This window comes from Bombus pyrosoma, linkage group LG10 (assembly GCF_014825855.1).
Source record: "Bombus pyrosoma isolate SC7728 linkage group LG10, ASM1482585v1, whole genome shotgun sequence".
In the NCBI taxonomy this organism is placed as follows: domain Eukaryota; kingdom Metazoa; phylum Arthropoda; class Insecta; order Hymenoptera; family Apidae; genus Bombus; species Bombus pyrosoma.
The window spans coordinates 7,165,667-7,189,164 of NC_057779.1; the positions used below are offsets into that span (position 1 = coordinate 7,165,667).

The 23,498-nt window shown below is 33.6% G+C and overlaps 2 protein-coding genes across 14 annotated transcripts in view; one reads left to right on the plus strand and one right to left on the minus strand.

Moving 5' to 3' along the window:
* The window catches only part of LOC122571915 (histone demethylase UTY), a 143,859-nt gene extending 135,039 nt beyond the window's left edge, over positions 1 to 8,820 (plus strand). For all 6 annotated transcript variants that reach the window (XM_043736233.1, XM_043736234.1, XM_043736235.1 and 3 more), the window contains 4 exons: positions 332 to 1,774; positions 1,980 to 2,235; positions 2,559 to 2,896; positions 3,040 to 8,820. In XM_043736233.1, coding sequence (XP_043592168.1) covers positions 332 to 1,774; positions 1,980 to 2,235; positions 2,559 to 2,896; positions 3,040 to 3,252 — 2,250 coding nt within the window. In that variant the 3' untranslated portion in view covers positions 3,253 to 8,820. The remainder of the gene's footprint in view (positions 1 to 331; positions 1,775 to 1,979; positions 2,236 to 2,558; positions 2,897 to 3,039) is intronic.
* Positions 6,960 to 22,586, minus strand: LOC122571917 (adenylyl cyclase 78C-like). 8 transcript variants are annotated; one of them, XM_043736240.1, is made up of 20 exons: positions 22,356 to 22,586; positions 20,917 to 22,288; positions 20,687 to 20,834; positions 18,466 to 18,698; positions 17,800 to 17,957; positions 17,510 to 17,699; positions 16,853 to 17,037; positions 16,494 to 16,692; positions 15,521 to 15,679; positions 14,724 to 14,953; positions 14,372 to 14,508; positions 13,787 to 14,099; positions 13,495 to 13,701; positions 13,235 to 13,332; positions 12,138 to 13,004; positions 11,813 to 12,050; positions 11,614 to 11,740; positions 11,332 to 11,438; positions 10,944 to 11,207; positions 6,960 to 10,863 (listed from the first exon to the last, which is right to left on the minus strand). In XM_043736240.1, exons 3-20 carry the CDS (start codon positions 20,743 to 20,745, stop codon positions 10,651 to 10,653), a joined length of 3,984 nt encoding a protein of 1,327 aa, XP_043592175.1. In that variant the 5' UTR covers positions 20,746 to 20,834; positions 20,917 to 22,288; positions 22,356 to 22,586; the 3' UTR covers positions 6,960 to 10,650. The 8 variants fall into 8 exon arrangements, with proteins under 8 accessions (XP_043592175.1, XP_043592181.1, XP_043592180.1 ...); XM_043736246.1 differs by lacking the exon at positions 20,917 to 22,288 and having other exon boundaries at positions 12,138 to 12,428; positions 12,501 to 13,004; positions 18,466 to 18,692; positions 20,687 to 20,735; positions 22,356 to 22,585; XM_043736245.1 differs by lacking the exon at positions 20,917 to 22,288 and having other exon boundaries at positions 12,138 to 12,428; positions 12,501 to 13,004; positions 20,687 to 20,735; positions 22,356 to 22,585.
* Positions 22,587 to 23,498: the final 912 nt, after the last annotated feature.

Here is a 23,498-nt window from a genome sequence, read left to right on the forward strand (position 1 = left end):
TGTCAAAAGCTAAGATTTATATCAAAAGACTCCTTGACAACGCTGACGACACTCTCTGACCATGCTGGCAACACTAAAAGCCTCTGGCCACACTAAATCCCGATAACGCCGGCAACGCTAAAGCCCGAAAACGCCAGCAACATTAAAGAACTCTCTGGCAACACTAAAGCTCGCTGGCAACACTAAAGACTGTTAACTCACTAACGGCTGCCTTTTATACCCTAGCTCCGATATACCTGGCCCGCACATGTCCCATGGTCAAATAGATCTTCTTAATTACTCAGCTCGATACTACATTACATTATATTTATTTAATCGCTCCCTGTTACAGTTGCAGCAAGGTGGAACTGTTGCATTACAAACAGGATTCTCAGATTCCAATGTCGGTTACAACACGGCAGCGACTGGGAACAGCCAGACGCCAGGAATGCCTTACAAATCTGCCTCTGATCCAAACTACCCTCAGAGACAATTGACATCCAACCAATACAACCAATACCAGCCTAACCAATTCACTGCCCAGGGTTATACTCAAATATCGTCCACAACGAGCAATTATCCAGAAGGCTCAGCAGGAAATAAAGATCTGGGTGTGACGGATCAGGAGTTACAGGCTCTGTTATCCCAGAAGGACATAGCGACGTCATTGGCGGAGGATCTGTTGAAGCATTTCGGATCAGAAGATTTAGACGTGAAGGAAGAGGCGCCGAGTATCATAAACAATGGTACGCTAAGTTCAGGTCCGTTTTCACCGTCGAACCTTGAGGAGAACGCGGACAAGATCAAAGAAGTGAAGCTGGAAAAGGTAGAGGACACTCAACCGTCGGCCACGTCCAAGCTCGAAGCGTACGAAAAGAGTAATACAAAAACGACAACTCCAGCAGTTGATACGGTGAAATGCGAGGCGACGTCAAGTACAAATAAAACTGAATCGGTCGCTCGGATCGAACCTGTGCTGAAATTGGAAAGCTTGTGCGAATCGCAACCTGAACAGGAACTTAGTATAGACATGGATTCCAAAACTATTATAGAGGCGTGCAAAGGTCAGGGGTTGAAGGGTGTACCGAATTGCTCCATACTTAGCGATCGTTCACCTCCACCCACGCCGCCTGATCCTCCAAGTCAGAGGCTAACTAAGGAACAACTCCTACCCCCCACTCCTAGCGTTTATTTAGAGAATAAGAAGGATGCATTCAGTCCTCAACTTCAAGAGTTTTGTCTAAAACACCCGATAGCTGTGATCCGTGGCATGGCAGCTGCTTTGAAGCTGGACCTTGGTCTTTTTTCGACTAAAACTTTGGTAGAGGCGAATCCAGATCATGGTATTGAGGTGAGAACGCAAATGCAGCAAACTAGCGATGAGAACTGGGACCCTGTAATGGGAAAGAAAGTTTGGGGTTGTATCAGTCATAGAAGTCACACGACCATCGCGAAATATGCACAATACCAGGCATCAAGTTTTCAAGAAAGTTTGAAGGAGGAAAAGGAAAAGGCTCAAGGTATACATACCTCGAATCTATCCGATTCAGACTCAAAAGATAGCACTGGGGCTGTCAGAAGGAAGAAAAACGCGTTTGGATTGGCGGGTCGACCGGGTTCAAAGATGTTGCGATTTGGGACCAATGTAGATTTATCAGACGAGAGAAAGTGGAAACCGCAGCTCCAGGAGCTGATGAAATTACCAGCGTTCGCTAGAGTCGTATCGGCTGGAAATATGCTCAGTCATGTCGGACACGTTATTTTAGGCATGAATACTGTCCAATTATATATGAAGGTACCTATAATATTTATTATATTAATGTAGTAAATGAAATTTATATAGAAGATTGTTTTACATATTAAATATCGTAACAAATAGTATACTTTGGATACTTTCTATATTTTGCAAATAATTTGAAAAACACAAAAAATTTATCAGAAAAAAATATTATTAAATGGTGAAACATTTCCCTAAAAAGCATCTTTGTTTGCTTTTATAGGTGCCAGGTAGTAGAACACCTGGCCATCAAGAAAACAACAATTTTTGTTCTATTAATATCAATATTGGACCAGGAGATTGCGAGTGGTTTGCAGTGCCTGATGCATACTGGGGTGTAATTTGCTCTCTTTGTGAGCGGAATAGTATCAATTACCTTCATGGTAGTTGGTGGCCTTCTTTAGAGGACCTATATGATGAAAACATTCCTGTGTATAGGTTTTTACAAAGACCAGGTGATCTTGTCTGGGTTAATGCGGGTAAGCAAATTACAAATAATTATAAGTTGCTTAACACTAATTAAATAGATTGCATAGTAATCTATAATTTGGAAAAAAGTACAAGTGAAATCGAACTCTTTTTCATCATTTTTATCCTACTGATATCAAATCAAGTTCAAAGTATCCATATGTTAATCATACTAAACAATTCATCTTTAATAATAAAAAAATATTATAGAAACTAAAATTAATTAATTAAAGTTCCATTAAAATAAACTAGTTCCTTTCATGAAAAAATAAACAAGGTAAAGATATTTTCATTATAAAGTAACTAAGAAAAAAGAATTTTATTATTTCTTTAGGTTGTGTGCACTGGGTTCAAGCTGTTGGATGGTGTAACAACATCGCATGGAATGTGGGTCCTTTGACTGCTCGACAATATCAACTGGCAATTGAACGATATGAGTGGAATAAATTGCAGTCGTTCAAATCCATTGTACCAATGGTACACTTATCCTGGAACTTAGCAAGAAATATCAAAGTGTCAGATCCCAGATTATTTGAACTAATTAAAAATTGTCTATTAAGGACAATGAGACAGTGTTGCTTAATATTAGAGTTTGTGAAAATTAAAAGTGTGGAAGTTCGGTTTCATGGACGAGGAAAAAACGAAGCATCGCATTACTGCGGACAATGCGAGGTAAGATAATTTTAAATAATATTAACTCATAATTTTTACTTATGTGTTCCTTAAAATAAAGGTGAACATGATACAACCAATTTAAATACTGATAGCAGCTTAATAAGTACTGATTAATATTATAAATTTTGCTTTTCTTCCAGATTGAAGTGTTTAACATCTTGTTCATAAGAGAACAGGAGAAACGACACGTCGTACATTGTATGGATTGTGCACGAAAACAGTCCCCATCTTTAGAAGGGTTTGTTTGCTTAGAAGAATACAGAATGCGAGATTTAATGGACGTTTATGACGGATTTACTTTACACACTTCTCTAACAACTCCCTCATCAGTTCAGTCTAACCAATCCTCCTGAGAATACATGCAACACAGATATCTGGACTTCCTAGGCACTTTACAGTGACTTAGATAGTACAATATCTGTGTTTGAAAAGAATCTTTATAATAAGCATTATTTAAGTACCTGGGAGCTACTATAAAAAAATGAAGAAGAGCAGAAAATTTTATATGTTAAACTACATAAGTCGAACATCTATTTCCATGCTAATTTTAAGGTACGCACAATACATGTTATATATATGAAGCAATTGAAAATTTCAAATTTTTTTTAGAATTAATTAGCACTGATTACATACACAAATTGAGACGTATATTCGGAAAATTTTCTATTGAATTGATATAAAATCAGCGAAACACTGCTCTAGCTCTCGGGTATAGAAAATCGAAATTAAGTAAACGAGAGAAGACTGCGTTTTACTTATAAATTACTCAATATCATCATTTGTAATCCTTTAATGGCACAACCATGATAATGTGCATAAGCTTTGCAATAAGAAATGCTTGACATAGTTATCAAACTTGGCCGTGTTCCTTATCAGTTTTATATCATGGCAAGTAACTACAAAACAAGCATTCAATATTCATTTTTGTCACAAACGATAGAAAATCTCTTTTTTTTTATATCGTTCATAAATTACACGTTTCGAAATTTTTACGAATAACAAAAAGAAAAGTTAGAAAAAATTTTCTTATAATCGAGAAACATCGCGGAATTGTTCACTGCCAATCGTGAATATATTAAAGGATTACACTGTAACAGTCCACAATGATGAGGGATAAGCTGTCGTTAACTATTATTATGAATTAAGATACAATTGTAAAGTATCACCAAGCTGCTCAAAAAACATACTTGTACATTTTTGTATGCAAGCGAATTGAAACGATTATTGATTTTTATGAAATTCATGGGAATATTAGCACAGTTTCGAATGTCCTACTGCCAATGACGATTCGATTTTTTAAATCGCAGCAACGATTATGTTTTTATACTAAACTCGAAGACAATGAGATCAGTATCTGATTGAGATTTATTAAGGAAATAATTATTAAATATATGGCAGCAAATTAAAAAAATTGAACAAAAAAGTGTTAACAGTACAGTGACATTCGTGACGAATATCGTGCTTTAAATAAATCAATCATTGTGTCAAGCAAAAAATAGCGGCTCTAAAACATTAGTACAGTAAAAGATACTGTTTATAATAATAATTTCTAAGATAAACCAACCTCCGTTTTTAGGACAAGGGGACGATAACGTGTTGCGATCAGCTCATAAAACGGCGTTTCTCAATTTATTTTTTGTTTATTTTCATAAACAGAATAAAAAGAGAAACGTGTGATATTCTAAATATCGGAAATCATGTGCTGAAATCATTTGAATTTTTCTATCATAATTAAGTCAATGATAAAGAATATTTATTAATTGTAAATGAATTTGTTTCAAATGATTTTTAATTATAGAAAATCTTCCATCAATTTTTACAACCTATTCGGTACATGAAGGATAGAATGCTATAGTCTAATGGCTTATTTTAATTATTATTTAAGGTAACACAATTATAGAATATTAGTACAATTTTAACGAACTTAAGGACGGAATATAAGATCAGATCAACGTTAAGAAAAAAGTTGGGAAACGCTGCCTGTCTAACAATGAGTTAATCGTATCTTAAAGCAAAGGAGAAGCGTACCTTCAACTCAGTCTCGTCAATTCACATTGGTGTCTGTAACGCCAAATGTACGTGCCAGAAAACAAAAAAAAAAAAGAAAAACTCTTACCTACCACAAGTGTATAAATAATGCAATTCTCGTTCCGCCGAAAAGATGTATTTTCACAAACGCATGAGAGAGAGGGAGAGAAAGAGAGAGAAAATGGAGAAAAAAAGCAAAAAATGGTAGATAGTACAGGTCGTAATAAGATCATCGAAGAACGATGTATTTTTGAAAATCCTAGGAAATACTAGTTCCGCCGAGTTAGTTAATCACGAACGATAACCGCATTTCTTTTATACGCGCGACCAATTTCAATGTTGCACCATTCGATTGCAATATATGTGTATACATATATATACATTTGTACATGTATATATGTGTATTTCTACATCATTTACAGCGATGGTATATGCTAGTTTCCTGATGTATTAACCCGCTCTATCGATGATTATTAATGAAGATTTTCCGGGTTGAAAAAGCTCGTGTCCAAGAGTATTTTAATCCATGCACTCAAATGATCTCAATGCATGTAATATTGGCAGTACATGACAATGAATTCTGCCAATATTTCGAACTGACTTGACAACTTTGATTAACGATTAATTAAATTATGTATAAATATATTTAATGTAAAAAATAAGATTAGGTAACGTAAAATGAATCGAAACAGAATGGCTCAAGAGCTTCAATAGTTAATAACGAACAAACTGAAAGCGGTCCCATCGTGCACCGCTAAGCCTGTTTTGCTGTGACCTATGGATAATCTAAACCAGTTCGTATTCGAAATTGAGAAGATGATTTTCTCTGAAGGTGTGCGACATTGTATAGAAATTACTTGACATTGCGCTATTTAATTCCAGTTGTTATATATATATATATATATATATTATATATTTGTTATATATATATATAACAACCCACACACACACATATATATCATGTATATATATATATATACATGATGTGGGTTTTATTATTTTTTTCTCATTCTTTTTTTCATTTATTATGTGCCAATGCATGTTAATCGGCAATACTGAGAAAATTTACTCAATACATTATGCTAAATATATATAATATCTAATGATGCTACATTGCAAATGATTCAAAGGTTTAGAATAATTTTTACGGAATATATACAATTTGTAATAATGAAATGTATTGAGTATATATATATATATATATATATGTTAAAATTTTATCAACGATATGTATTGAGATTGCGTTGTTTAACGGTGGTTTTATTACAAATGGTTCACAGCACTGGCAGCTCAAGTTTGTTAGTAGTTACTTTAATATTTTAGAAAGTTTTAGATCCTTCGAATAGTATGAAGTTTCGTTCGTAGGTAAACTGCATACACAACATGACTTAAGATAAGAAGACATTGAGAAAAGTGTACTTTTCTTAGCAATCACACGTGTATCTTTTTACCTACAAATGAAATACTTGTAATGGAGCGGAAAGTAATTTTATGAAATTCAAATGAAATAATTTGTAAAGGATAAAAGCGGAAAGTTGTGGCTAAATATTGGTAAACTCTGACGGCAGTAAATGTCTTTGAACGTAAAAGGCACGTGATCGAAATAAGAAAAAATCTTTTTCTTTAGATGGGTTTCTCTTCAATTTTCCCTTTTGGATATTTCGTAAAAGTATGCTGGAATTATGCAGGATGATTTGAAAATCTGGTATAACAAATTTGAACAATTGGCAGTATTACTTCTAGTAGCACTTTATTATTAGAATTGCAATAATATTAATTTAAATTATATCGTCACTTTAAACATCACATGATAAGGAAGGCTAGATGTTATTTATCTAAAAAAAGAAAATTCATTTTTTTAATGTACTAGATTTTTATGACAACCTGCAAGAATGTCATATCTTATGTTAGGGAAAAGAAATATAAAGAAATATTAGATCCGATAAAGTGTATTACTCGAAATAGTCGACCAGTTAATGTAAGCTTTCGAATACCATTTTTGTTTTAGTTATAATTTAATTGGTTCTTAGGAAGTTTACATTCACTAGTCAGTATATATATATATATATATATATATACATCTTGACATACTAAATAGTTTCTTTTGTGTTTAATCAAATTTAAATGGTGTATCGATACATCTGTCCAATGAATTATGAATTAAATCTGAGAGGGAAAGCCAGAAAGAACTCGAGCAGTAGTTGTATTAACTTATCATTTAATGGAATTGTAAGTAACTGTAAATATCTGATTTTTTTTTAAACGGAGAACAGTAGAAAAACATGAGGGCAGAATTGTATATTAAGTACATTCTTGTAATAATCACTTAATTGTTTATCCTGCACTTATTGCAGATTTTTCAAAGTCTCATATTTTGATACTGACTACTCGAGGAATAATCGTGACATTGGTGATTTTTTAGAGAAATATTATGCAATTTAGTATTGCGCACAAACGCCATATATAATTATCAGGAGCAGAAGTAATCGAGTGATCCCCTTGAATTCGTTATCTTGGACAATTACTTAAAATGCAGAAAAGTGGCGCACATACAAAATTGCGTACTTCGAAAAGCAGAGGAAAATGAAAGAAGACAAGCCAGAAAATTAAGGAGCACACATATTGAAACATATTTTCGCTAAACAGTGTACGAAGAGTTTGAGTTCTATGCTTACGGAATGGTTGGAATGTTAACGAACAGGCATAAAAAAGAAGATTTATTTTTTCTGAACAATAGCGGGTAAAAAGTAATATTTTCGAATTCTGTAATGTCTGTAAAGTGAAAAGTAGCAAACCATAGCAGAAAGAAAGAAAGAAAGAAAAAAGGAAAGAAAAGAAGATGATGAGGATGATGATAACGATTCACGTAGCTTAAAAACTTGTAAAACTGTATTTTAAACGTGAGAACGTTCACTGCCAAATTGTGATAAACAAATCCCACCTTTAAACCGGAGCGTTTTCTTAACTTCTGATCGCATTGACCAATTATTTCCTCCCAAATAGTTACCGTGAGTTCTGCACATTCTGATATAATAGTCATCTATATTTTTCCTTAATGTTTAAGATATATAGCGTCGAAGAAGATATAGCGTTGACCAATGCAGCTAGAATCGAAGGAAACCGCTCCCTATTTTAAGTGCGTAGCATCGTAACAATGAGAAGAATAAAACAGAAAAAAAAGGAAATAAAAGGAGCAAGCAAGAAAGAAATGAAAGAAGATCGTATCGATATTTTTAAACGGGCACGTTTTAACTGTTTAAAAAATAGTACCCATCTGGACCGCCTATAGCGCTCTTCTATAGTATATTGTATGTTTACGTGTACAGTGCCTTTATACTTGAAAAAGAGAGAAAATGAAAAAAAAAGAATGGAAAAGAACTTTTTAAAAGAAAAAAATGATACCTTCGTTTTCGAGAAATCAATGTACACAGACGATTTTCCAAATTTTTGACGCGAAATAGCGTGTACAATTATCGTGAACAAAAGAAACGGGGCAACATGAACGATGGAGACTCTTGCATTAATTTCTCGAAAAGTCAAGACGTGCGGTCCCTCCTACGTGTCGCAGAACATTCTTTTAATTAGGTTGAAATTGTAATAATTACCTAATTATAATTAATGTAATTAGATTATTATTATGAAGTACGTTGTAAAAGTGTACAGTTGGATCGGGTGATCTCTTTATGCGGGAGATCATGCTGTAGCTAGCCTTATTATTATCATTACGACTATTATTATCATGAATTATTATTACGGTTAATTAAAATATATTGTGTTTACCATAATAATGTAATATACAGTTACACAGAGCTCGACTGTGCTGTACATTATGATTATCAACACGAACGCTGCTGCCCTGCAATTATTATTAAATTGACTTTTCCCAAAAAAAAGAAGTGGTTGCTATACGAGATTTTTTTATTTCCTACATGCAAGACTCAAAACACACTGAATCAACTTTAACAAAAACGTTGTGACAATTCCTGGTCATGTTCATTATAAAGTAGAACAGATATGTGTAACATGTTTGAATTGATTGCTTTAGTCTTGTTAACTCTTAACTTATTTATTACTGTGTCAACAATGTCATTCCATAATTTAGTTTATATTTTTTACATATCATTGCATATATTTCCAGATTTGTTGTTACTTACTTTACATGTTGGATTAATATTTACAGATATTGGAATTTGTTTCATTGTAATAGATACAGAACGGAAATATAATAGAAGCAGAAAAAATGGAGAATGTACAAGAATTCATTAATACATAAAACTGGTCTATCGTAAGATTTCTACATATAGCAGCATATAAAATTTTAAACTTAATGCACTTAGATAGGTATTATTTTTGGTGTCGACTGATTCTAGCCAAGTCTATTTTTCACCTATGCAAGAGATGCATTGGAATTTCAGTTCTCTGGAAACAAGAGCTACATTTATGTAATTATATTTGTAGCTAAGAAAAATAACTTAATCCTCTATAAAATGGTCCATTTTAATCTAGGTATAAATAGATACATAATGAAAAGTACAATGAATTAAAAACACAATAACTGTAACAGTGAGAAAGATAGTGAAATTTGTTAAAATTTTAAAGCAAGAAGTCGAGGAGGTTTTAGCTTCAAGGATACTTCAAGGACACTCATATTGTTACAAGAATATTGTCATTAAGATTTCTTCAAAAAAATGAAAATCATATAAACTTTTAATGAATTTTACTATGAGAAGAACATAAAATTCCTGAAATGTCCTTGATGCATTCAATCACTGACTTTGCTTAAATATTAATGTTCCTCTTTTTAGTATTTATATATTTAATTCAAAATACTTCTTGAAATATATCCATTTATAAAATAAGATGGGTCACAGACTACTTTATAATCTTTTATAAATAATATCGTTACACTCATAAAGTATTCTTAAATAATGGAATGGAAGTAAAAATTATGTTTCTATAGAGTTGTTAGAAGAAAGAAGTGAGTCAAAGAAAAGTCAACAATTATAAATACAAAACGAAATTAATTTACAATTTACACTGGTCAATAATAATAAATATTATCAAAACACGTTAATTAACATGTTATCCAACACTCCGACAAAAAAGAAAGTGTATTGGGTAGTATGTTAACTACAGGTGTTCATCGTCCTTTGAATTCTAATAGTCGATGAGTCACTTAAAATGGATTATCTGATAACTCTTATATTTAGAAGGAAAAAAAATATTTCAACTAGCAATTAATTAATTAATTCTACTGAAATATTACATATATTTTTAGACAGGAATATTTAAATTATTTTGTTATTCACTTTGTCAATTATATTTCATTATTAAATTACTCTATGATTAACAGATTTTATACAACATCTAAAAAAAAATATTTGTTTACCAAACACAAATTTAAAATTAGAACAGTCACGATCTTAGTAATAAAATTTGCTCTCTTAAGGAATGTAACAGACAATTATTAATGATGTAATAAAACGATGGTGATTTTAAGATGACAAAAGGATACACAGAAAAATAAATTTACTAAAATCTTTTCCTCTAAACTAAACGATCTCTAAAAAATATTCTTCTGTCTTCAAAAATAAAAGAGTTACTGTAGTCATTCATTTTAAGTCTTATCTCGCAAGTTAGTTGCTAATTTGACGAAGGTGAATCGTTTGTACATAACTATAGGCACCAACGAACCAAAAAAAAAGCTGATGTGAATAGAATACTTATGTCCTCCTAAGCGCTCGCATTTGCTTGCGACGTGCTTGAACGACACCATAAACAACTGCTGCAAGGCTTCGGCATCTTGTTGTGTGCTTAGTCGTGCCTTCTTGTTGTAGACTTCCCTTGCCCAATACGAAATACGTCTCCATCGTCCCTTTCCCTTTAACTTCAATAAGTCCTCTTTTCTGAGTTTGATATCCTCTCGATTCCAAAAACTATTGAAATATTTGAAATTGAATAAACGATTTGTATGCGTAGCGAATAATTATTTTCGTTCTACATGCTGCACATTTACCCTAGCAATATCCTGCGGGACTTGTATTTTCCCCATAACACCTGTAGAGTCCATGCGGGAAGCCAAGTTTACGGTGTTGCCCCAAATATCGAATACAGGCTTTCGAGCACCGATCACACCGCCTACCAATGGGCCGCAGCTGATACCCACTCTTAAGTCGAAATTATTAAACGAGTGTATATTCACATCTTCAAGACGAAGTCGCATGGCTACTGCATAATCCACTAATCTACACAAATGCTCCATGTTATCCTTGTTATTATCCTAAAAAAAAATATTTAAGAATTAATAATATTGGATAATGTTTTAAAACGAATACAATGGAAATAGTTTACTATTGCATTTCGCAAAATATGAGTAAAGATATTTGAACCATATATAGAATTACATTTTGAGAAGGATTGAGACCAGAAGCTGCCATGTACGTTGCTCCGACTGTCTTTATCTTTTCAATGCAATGAAACCGATTCTCATCCAGAAGTTCGTCGAAATCAGCTGGAAAAAGATATTTCAAATTCATATCGTTGAATTATAAACTATATTAAAAGCAACAAATACTTTTAAATCTGCGGATTCGCCAAATTTGTCACTCTAATTTGTACCGATGTTTGTGCGTTTATGATGAATTTAGAAATATTAAAATGCACAGAGTGTATATGTCCAATCTTACCAATGATTTCATTCAGTAAACGTATACACTCCATTCCTTTATTAACATCTTCTGAATAGAATTCTGTGAAATTCGGTACACTAGCAAACATCACTCCAACTATGTCACGCGACTGAGAATACAATTCCTGCAAAATATAAAAAAGAAATTATAATATTTATGAAATTCACCAAGAAGCCGGAAACATAAATTGCTCTACCTCTGGTGCTCTTTCTTGTGTTAAAAAATGATGAGCTACGTGGTCAGGTAAGATATTCTTCAACAACTGCATGTTATTATGTCGTGATTCAATCATGTCACTTAGCTCCCTTTCAGCTTGTTGTTTCCAAAGGAAATCTAATCTGGACGTTACTTCTACTAATCTACCATGATACGTAACCATTACCAGGAATACTAACATAAACGTGAGCATTTGTGCCGAGAGAGGTATCGTCGCTCTGAAAACGCAAAAGCATAATTAGCAGCGTGATGTTTCTAAGAATCTAAAATAAACTAGATTTTCATGGACGACAAGCACGACTCACGAATCCTTCTCCTCGTCAGGGATCGAAAAAAAGTCCTTGCAGACTACGAGAATCAGCACAGCGTAAACGGACACGATGATCGTGGCCAATGCCGTTTTCACTAAATAATACAACTTCAGTGCAGAGGCTAACGCAATCAGGCATAAGATCCATGTGAACACAATGTATTCCGGTCGTACACAGGTAGTCCCCAAAACGATGTCGTCATCGTAATCCAACGAATATATAGGTTCCGCTTGAACTTCCGTTTCCGGTGTTGATGACATTTTCCTCAAAACGACGTCTTCGTCCCTACGATTACAAGCAAATCTTCTATAATGCCTTCCAAACACGAGTCGGTGGCGTTGTTCGTATCTATAGAACCTGAAAAACTCTTTTCTTCCTCGACCTTTCACCAGACTGGCCCTGTCATTGAGGATTCTTGTCAGTTCTATATCAACGTTATTAGAACCATGCAGTGCAGTTTGATTTTCTTTCGAAGAAACGTCTTTCTGCTCTTCTGAAGGCTCATCGCGAAGGGCCGCTTCCAGAAACGTCAAGATGAACTGGTCGAGACCAGCAGTCGGTGCTACCAGTCGTTCTGGTTGCAGTGTTGGGTTCACTAATGGCTGCTGCTGGAGCTCCAAAGCTTCAGGATATTGTCGAATCGATGTTGGACACGCCAGGACACCGACTATAGATGTTAAAGCCATGAGACTGATTACACTACATATGAAGATAGTTCGATGCTGCTTGTTGTGAACCAACATCGAAGAAGCATGTTGCAAATATGTTGGCAAAGTTTTGAACTCTTCTGCCATCACCAGAATTGAGGATGCTACCAGAATGAGCGTCGTCAACAGCAGCGAACCCAAAAGAATAATACAGCTGTAGAAAGAAGATGATGTAATTTCAAAATGAATACATTGTTAATTATCCTATTTTATAATCTTTTATCCTAATTTATTTTATAATCTTTATCTCATTGTTTGTTCTACAATAACAACCGAATCAGTATTTTATTTTCAAAGTTTTTATGATTAGTTTTTCTAACATTCATAAATTCGTTTATTACTTGACTATTATTAAAACATAGTCATGAAAAACCAGTCGCTTACTCTGGCAATATCACTGCTTGACAAATTGCGATGAATATCCATACGACGAAGCAACAAATCATGTTGGATTTAAACATATCCTCGCGCAATTGGCCGAACTACGAACACGTAAAACAATATCTGCATCAAAATCACTAATTTAACGAAATTAATTTAATGTTCAGTTTAATTGAATTTCATTGAATTCAATTTTTTTTAATTTAACTGAACTCATTAAAAAGTAACTTTATACACGCAGAACGTATTAATATCGATCTCACCTTTGATTCCAGGCTTTCGTCATTGTAACGCAAAGTCCAAGCATTTATGTTCGCCAACCTCATACGCTTGTTACTTGCAGTTTCAAGGCCTGCCGTCTTCAATTTCTCGGCGGATGTAGCAGACGCAACCTTGTTACTTTTCGCGGATCCATTCTCTTCCTCGAGGTATTCTGACTCCAAATTGGTGACTGACGTCGCAGTATTCAACTATACAAATAACCTAACGCTAGATTCTCAAGGTGTTTCCTGATTTAAAGTCGTTACTAATTTCCAATAGTCGTTAAATACTAACGTTTTCGAATGGTATTTCCGGTGTCCAGTCCACCCCAATGTCGTCGTCCGTGGAAGAGTTCGGAGCGCTACTGTTTGCAGCTAATGGATTGTTCAATTTGAAGCTCTTTTTACTTTTACTCGCATCCTCCTCGGTCCATATCTTAGGTCGTGAAGAATATCGACGTCTGCATCTCAAGGGTTCCACCTGTTTGATTAAGTACGTTACCACATTTCTCTCTTTTAAGTAATTGTCCCTTTCGGTTCCGTTTCCTGGCTCCACTTCGTACACGTCATTTAAACAGTTCAAAGTATCCTCCGAAATATGTACTCTCCTGAAATATTACGTTTTCCTTGTATCACTGCGGCTATTTACTTTATTAACGTTCTCGCACAATTCATTATGCAACGGTAAATATTACACAAGGGAGTTTCAGAGTTTCAGAATGTTAGAAACTTAAAGTTTTAGAGTATCGGAGTTGGAAGTACTCTCTTTTAGGTTCCAAATGATATAAAAATCAGAAAAGCAACAAATATAGACTTATCATATTTTCCTTGTATGTACTCCTTTTGTTAAATCCAATGAGAGATACACAGTAAGTTTTACCCTGGTATGCCTCCACTTTCAAGATGATTAGCCAGTGTTACATCGTAAGACCAGACATCGAATTGCCATTTTCGAAGTCCAAGTACGCCACACAGTACCGAGCCACTATGAATTCCTATTCTCATATTTAGGTCAACCTAAATGAAGAACAATTTTTCTTAGATTACGCATTTTCGAAATATTGCAAAATTCAATTGTATTGTTAAATTGCAGCTTATAATCAATTTTAAAGGAAATTTGCGTATTCCACATACGCATTGTAACAGTTAAAATTATGTCTTTCAAATTTACTAACTTATAGTATGTCTTAAATTATTGTTTGATTATTTTAGATTATACAGAATTTAGTTACCTTTGTTGTATACCGCACATCTCTTATTGCTTTAATCATGTGCAAACCCATTTCGACGCAGCAATGAGCATGGTCGCTCCGAGGAGTCGGTAGTCCGCAAACGCAATAATAACAATCCCCAAGTAATTTAATACGTAAGCAATGATTTTCTGCAGAGAGCTTGTCGAAACGAGCGAACAAGTCGTTTAACACTTTAACGAGCTCTTGAGCACTACATTGGCTGGCCAAAGCTTTGTGATAAAGACGAATATCATAGATTAAATTTGAAACTTTTTAAGAGTACTTTAAGAATTACTACATATATCTAATATCTTATAATATACGTTGTGTGTGCTATTAGAAATTAATGTACAAAATAAAAATTATAATTAATACACTTAAATAATTGACATATGTAAATTATGTTGTTTAAGAATAAAATTTATGTTGATATATATAACGTAATTTAAAATTTTTACCATTTTGATATCTTCGAAGCAATAATAGAGATAAAAGTTTGATTGAAAAGATGTTAATACACGTGAATTACGGAAATGACTGCAAACTACAAGAGACAATTAATTAATACTAATACAGAAAGAAATATAGACTTTTATAAACAATCACACAGTTTCATTCGAGAAAATAAATTTTATTTGGTATACCTAAAAATAAAAGATAGTTACTTATTATTAATATTTCTTTTTCCATTGTATTTTCATATATTTCCATTGTAACAGTAAACATTATACAAAAGTAACTTTTAAATAAAGATGTAAACTAGTGCAGTTCACTATCGTAAATATGTGATTACATACCAGTGAAACCTTTGATGTCAGCAAAAAGTATGCTCACATTTTCGTAGCGATGGATATATATTCTATGAAATTGATTAGGTGTAAAAGAGATTGTTCCACCTCGTGCAGTCTCACGAGCGATATCACGGATCATTTCCTTAGCCACGAAATCTGGTAAAACTACAATAAAATTCGTCAATCATTAAACGTGATTACATGTTAGAAACCATAATTTTTATTCGACAAAATACAAAACGCTATAGACAAAATGAAACATTCGTCAATTAATTATATAATAATCTACCATTAATCAAACGAGTATGATGGGAATGTTTATTCTATTTTATTTGATTGTATTTTACTTATACTTCCTAAACAAATAATCGTCGAAAGATCGATAATACGTAAAAGCAAAGTACTGCTAGGCTATCGGTAAAACATATCTGGCGCAATCGGGTGAAAGTGTCTAGTGACCCTTTTTGACACTCGGCTGAGCAAGTTACACGCGCTGACGAACCCCATGCCTACGGCGCAACCCCATGCGTTTTTATAGACTACGTTTGACATGTTCGACATATATATAAATATACTTAAATACATGTCGTACGTATTTTGCATCGATACGTAATTACACAGTCCACATACATTTATGATACATATATATATATATACTCTCTAACTTATGTTCGTGTTAATTGTGTGAACAATCGTGAAACAACGAGTTCAATTTAATATCGATCTTGCAACAAAATGTCAATCTAATTCTATTTAATTTGGTAATACTCCTGTAAACTAATAGATTAATTAACATTATAAAATTGTTGAAAGGATGATACATATATTGCATTTTGAACTGCAATAAATCTTGCCAAACTGTTGAACAAAATATTAAATTAAATTCTGAACAAAGCTGTAAACTAAGTCGACTGTAAAATAAACCACAGCGCTAGGAATCATTCATGAATTTGATTAACGAATTTAAAGCATGTCTCACCGGAAAGGAGCAACTTCTCTTGTCGATTATTCTCGTTTTGAGTTCGTTGCCGGGTTTCCATGGATCTATGCGTTTCCAGGAAAGCCTGTCTCTGTCCTCTGTCTGTCAAATACTTAGTGTACATGCCAGCTAGATTCATTGCAAGATAAAGAAGGACGTTGGTTGTTAGCATTCGAACTATGCACGTGACATCATGCAGCTGCAATTGCAAAATTAAACGTACTTTAACGAAAAGAAAGCTGCGAAGCGTACTTGGGATTGCGCTAAGAAAGAAAAAGTTGACGGAAGAGTATTATATAAGTGAAATGGGTAGGAGGCGTTAACTTGTAGAAACTAAAATGTAGACCAAGGATTCTTACATATGTGGGATCTCGTAATAAAGTTATTCCCGCCATCACCATGTGAGTTAAAGCTGTCCCGTAACCGGCAAGGACACACCATCTCAAAGGTAACGGCAGCATGGCATACGGCGCATATACGACAAACAAAATGTACCACATAAGACGTTGTTGACTAGAGAAATCTAGACCAGCTCCTATAAAACCTGCAATTGACAGGAGGTGTGCAGATAACATAAAGACACTCTCGATTGTAGACCCATTTATGGAAACATAACGATCGTTTCGTTAATCTTAAATAGACGCAAAGGATCGCCGATCAATAGTAACCCATGCCTAGGTATAAATTTGCTCTACCGTCTCTCTCTTTCTCTCTCTCTCTCTCTCTCTCTCTCTCTCTCTACGGTTCGCTGAACATTCAAGCAATTCGCTGGACCGCCAACGCACGAGCCAGTGGAGCAAAACTCTATTCGGTAAACGAAGATACAATCTTCCCAAGAGAGCACGTACGTATATTTATATGTGTATATGTATATTAGAACATTGCAATGTGAAGCACTATACGTACGTCGACTATTATATCCAACTATGAAAAGAATGTGTCTATTCAGGAAAGAAAGAAAGAAAAAAAAAAAGATAAAGATAAAAATTATACATGACGTTTGTACGTGTCATCACCTTGAGAATTGATCAGTAACCAAGTGAATATGGAAGCCCAGTATAAATAATTATTGGAGAAACACCGCCACCAGCCAAGAACGCAAACCACCAAGTTCGCTATCATACAGCAGATCGCCCAAGACAACGACTCGATCAGGCCGCCGCTGTTCTCGTCTCTTTCCCACAGCCATATCGCCATAAGAATAATCTGGTATCCCCGGTGCATAGTACGGGACAGAAATTAAAAAACAAAATACAGAATATATTTCGTAGGATTCAAGTTATTCGTTCTTTAAGGATCAGTTTACCTTTAAGCTAAGATCGACGATATTCAGCATGATCAATGATTTCTGCCGTTGACGATTCGAGTAATGAAGGTAGGACGTCTCGAGCTGTTTGCTGTGGAAGCTGTTCGAAAGCGATGGACAAAATATTCCCTTATAGAGTACGCCTTTCTTGAAAACATCTGAAAATATCCACTCGTATTTATAGCCGAAGGCTGTATTGCACAGATAAATTAATAACATGTGTGTGAATAACAGTGGCATGTTAAATAATTCGCCAGACGATCAAGACACGGGAGAAATTTGTAATAAAATTAAGAAATATCTCCTTTGTCCATGTTTGTCTTTTCCCAGGAGATAAAAAAGACCGTTTCAACAGTTTTAAACAAAATGCTCATCACATTACATGGTTTCTATGAGCGCATTTGTAAATGTATCATAAAAGAATTATATCTAATTAAATGAGGAAGTTAAATCAAGACATACAGTGATTCACGAAAGTGTTTGAACACTCGTAGAAACTTTTTATGAACATATCGCATGTGTTACACGAAACCGTAGATCATATATTACAATATCGATTTCATAATATTGTGAGTGTAGCTTCTGATAACTAGAATGCACCATTAGCTGATATTGTTACGAGCCCTTCGATTATATTAATTATATTAATATTAAATATAATCGAACCTCGCTGCGCTTGAGATTCTGCATCAACAGGCTGATCAGCAAGAGCCACGTCCGGGTCGGTAGAAATGTCCGCATCCTCGGTTGGATCGGTTGTTTCATTGATGTCTGGAACTTCCGGATCGTTGTTGGATTTCCGGTCCTCCCAGGCCGCCAATCCTTCCCTCCCCAGCCTCTCGGAAGTTAGTTTCTTCACAGCCTTGATCCATAATTGTTTCCTCGGGGAAATACTCAACCTATCGATGTCAAAAAGTATCTGAAATTAATTTTCTCAGACGAGCAATACTTGCGAGAACATCTAGGACATCTAGGAAGTTGACACACGAATACATACCAAATGCACATTGCGTATGTATACATTTTTGTACATTGCACAAAGTAATTAGAAGATCGTATTCTTAACAGCTGCTCTTTTCCAAATAAGTTTGGAAAATAGATAAAATGTTAAAAATAAATGGAATATTATATTTTAAATTATTAAATTCCTTACGTTAGAAATTTCCATTTACTTTAGGTAAAGATTTACCAAATTCGTCGTTAAAGTATGTAGGATTTAATATAATAAATAATAATTAATGTAAAAATTAATAAGGAACATCTGCAGATATAATACAAAAATACTATTTGCGTACCTCGAAAATTTTACAAATTGCTATAAAATAAATATGCAAGTATACGAATTTATATTTTACGTAGCTATGAAAAAAATTGAATACTTTACAAAGTGTACACGATCTCCTAATTATATTGAGCCGTGTATAAACAAAGTAGTTGCAAAACATTTATGCAGGTCACGATAAGTAGGTAAACAACTTTTGTTGTTAACAAATATTTTTACATGATCATTAATGTTATGTTCAATATTTTTACATTATATAATACATCAATTGTCTTTTTGTATTAATACTTGTTGTTTTATATGTAAACAATTTGTCTCTAAAAATCAATATTTTATGAAAGGACCTTCGCAAAATGAAAAATGAGTTTATTGTTATTGATTGGAAAATATTACCGACAGATAATAAAAAATAATAATTCCGTAAATACGGACTACATTTCTAATATCTGAATTAAACCTCTCTCTTCGAAATGAGCTTTGTTCAAAATAATTTCACATTTCTTCATTGTGATATTCTGTACATAACAAAAAGTTGCTGGCTTTGAATTATGTATATTCATCCAAAGTGCAATTTAATCCTTCACACACATAGATATCCTTCGTGTCTTATAAATAATGGAATCTCGTGCATGCATGTTCGAGTTCAAAACTAAAAAGAAAACAAATCAAAATAAATAAATAACTAAAAAAGTAATAGGAGCCATTAGTTAAGTAAAGAATAAAAGATCAGAAATTACTCTTTTAATATTAATAAGTCGAAGGTAGCTTTAGGGCAAATTAAATAATAGCAAAAGATGAAAGAATAAGAATCTTTTTCCTTATAAATAGAAAATAAATCTTCTTTTTGAAATTATTTTGATAATTATCAAATTCTCAAAATTTCAATAGAACTGTAAATGATCTGAAATTATTAGTCGCACGTGTAAAGCATAAATTATAAAGTTAAGAAAAAAATACGTATAAAAACAAAATCCAAACTGATTCCATCATTTTTCTTTCATACGTGGAAACAGAAAAAGTTCTCTGAAACGATCTTCGCATAGAAGATGTTATACAAAACAATATTTAGTACTAACATTCATATATCGTAAAACGTGTCTCACGACCCGAAGAATAGTGTTTCCTCAAAGCACGTATGGACGATACATCATAATAAGTGCACACATATTTTTAAATACGCAGCACTATCGATCCAGACACGTGAATTCTTGCACGTACATCATGATCCATCATCGCAGGTATCATTAAAACCACCGCATACAGGCGATCAAAACAAAAAAAAAGGAAGAATAAGGAACATCGTGTCCTCGTGAAAAATAGTATCAAGTGTGTGCATGTGTAAGCACGTCGAAAGGTGTGTTACACTATTGGAAAAAAGACACAAAAAATCTCGCCGATACACCTGCAAAATGTGGAACTTACCGAACAGTGTTATTGTGTTAATGATGTGTCGCATTAAACAAAGAAACAATTGAAAGTCTTTCTTGCACGGTACATATTTTCTTTTCATTCTAGTTTCGTTTCTGTTTTCTTTTCTTTTTTTTTTTCTTTTGTTTGTCGCGTGTAAAAGAAAGAAAATAGAAATCGGCATAGGTGAATACTTACTCATTGATGCCCGCGACATCACTGTCCAGCATCATGCTCCAGGTCTGTTCTGTAATCATTATCCCCCGGATGATCCGCGAAACGAACAACCGCTCACGTTGTGATTGTCAGCTGTGCAATTGCCTTAGTATCCGGCATTTTCACACACCTTAAACCAGAACTTGTTAAGAAAGGAAGCCAATTTCTCTAATGTCCCGCCCGGCGTTGGTTCAAAGAACTTTCTTTTTTACCAGAGACCAAGGAGAACAATCTTATCGAATCGCGAACACTTATTGTGGAGACGTTATCTTTGCTTTGCTCGTCGATTTTTGTTTACTGAGCAGAGCACCGGTACATTTTTTTTCTTTTTGGTGTTAAACCTCGTTCAAATTACCCAGCACGACCGCGCTGACGGGTTTCCGGAAGACGTAGCCGGAAACAGAAGATACTCTCCGCCGCGAATGCACGATCAAAATTTTTCGTTTTCCTACCAGTTCAGTTTTATTCTCATTGCGTGTATTCTTTATCCTAATTGAGTATCGTGTACAGTGTGTAACAGAGTCAACTGTTCTCCCTTCTATCTCGTTGTGTCTTAAAGCATGTTATCGTTCTAATTCGTAAATCGAATGATCGTTTGTACGATAAAGTTTGTCAAAAATAATGTTATCATACTTATACACTACCATATATAAATATCTGGACAGCTGGTGCAATCCGATCAAAGAGTCGATATTTTTATTATATTTTCAACGTTATAATAGCAGAATGTTCCCTTACTGTTAACTCTACGCTTCTTGCAATAACTGCGATCAAATGGTCTGCTAAATTTAAACTGGAACAAAGAATTAGCTACGTTACTCAAGGTTCGTATTTATCTACAATGTATAGTTGACACTTCATAAAATCTATATAATAGATTTATTATTTATCATTATTTTGTCAGATCTATCATTGTTTATTTGTAAATAACTTTTATATAAAACGTGGCAAGGAACAACATTGAAAAGACACGTTTAAAATCACTTAGCTGAAGTATAACTGCCCTGCAGAACTTATTTTCATTCGCCTTCGATTATTGTTGTTTTATTTTTATTGAGATAGAATGAAAAGTGAAAATTAGATCAGAGTAGCACTTGAAGCATACTTTACATATCTGTGATAATTTGGTAGTGTCCAAATACTTATGCAAGGTAATGTACATATAAAAATACCGTATTATAGCAAGTCCCCCTCGGTTTCCGTGAAAAATGCTCCATAACATCGGAACGCGATCGAGCTTATTTTTATACCTAAATATCAATGAACAGGCATCCTAGAATTACTGAAAAGCATTTTTAAATAATATACTCAATAATCTATTTATTATGAGTATACGTGTATACTCAAGAATTCGAGATTTACGAAATATATCTAAGAGATAAGGAAAGTAAGAGGGAATGTAAACCGAAAGCTATCCTAAGCCAAAAGGCAAGGATTATGAATAATAATAACAAATAATAATATACTCAAGAATTCGTCGAGTCGAAGGAAATTCACGATTTAATGCTATGGTACTTGAGTAAAGAATTCACGTATACCGACGAGGTTAGTAATTTAAAAAAGAACGATTAAGAAGAGAGAACGCTGAAATGGTAAAAAAAAGTGATATAATTCCAATGAGCGAAATGTTCGAATTTTGTTTTTACGCTACCTGTCGGCTCCAGTCTAGTCCAATTGAGAAGAACAAGCAAGGAATTCCGTACGATTGCTTCGTTCCAGCATCAAGGCTGCCGTCCGCGAACGAAACTGGTGACGAGTGTCGAAAATCGCGAGGGGGCATCCGCCAACGATAAAACCCGCGCTTCCACGAGCGAAATCGGTCACCGAGTCGGTACCTGATCTTCAAACGAGTGAGTGTAACGTGAGCTTGTCACCGCGCGATGGCTCTCTTGACGTCAGATACCTTACTTCATCCCCTCTAATATGCAACGAAAAAAGAAGGGGTGTTATAGAAACGATATACAGTGTTTATGCAAATATATATATTATTATAGAAAATTGATAACTTACTGTTATTATTTATTATTATCGGGATAAGACATATCTCCCAGCATAATATTTATATTATATTCGTGTCGAAATATATAACTCAATCACTTCACTAACTTATGTTCTATCGACTTATAATTAACGCTATTTGTTATGTATGTTACATGTCAGATTGATAATAAAACGGAACCAAGTTAAAAAATGTTAACCTTTATATTTATTTTATATATTATGCATATATTTTGTATTTTCTCCAAGATATGTAACTTATTTCGTATTTATATTCATAATACATTATGTATTATTTATGAAATTGTAACAATTTTATTAATTATTATTAAATATAACTAATCAAGTAATTTCTATTAATTGATCTCGTACAATTATTAAATGTTATCGATATATTAATAACAGACAAAGTTAGAAAAAGAATTAGTACAATTTTTAGAACGGGTTCCAATTTCAAGACAAAATATATCATATAAATAAGAGAAATTTTCAGAAGTAAATTTGTTGAGAATCTAATAGAAGTTAACAGTGCAATTAGAATAAATTTAGATATGCATCCATTAAATCATCTGATGTTGAATTATAAATATATATTGAACTATAAAGTAATTTTTAATTGATAAACCTCATGGATTAACTAAGGTTAGCATTATAAAAATAGTTATAGCTTACTGTCATTTAAATTATAATCATAATAAATTAAATTATAAATTAAATAGATTCTAATTTAATACTAATTATTAAAAATTACTAATAGTAGTTATTAACTAATACTAATTTCTAAAAATTAATTTAT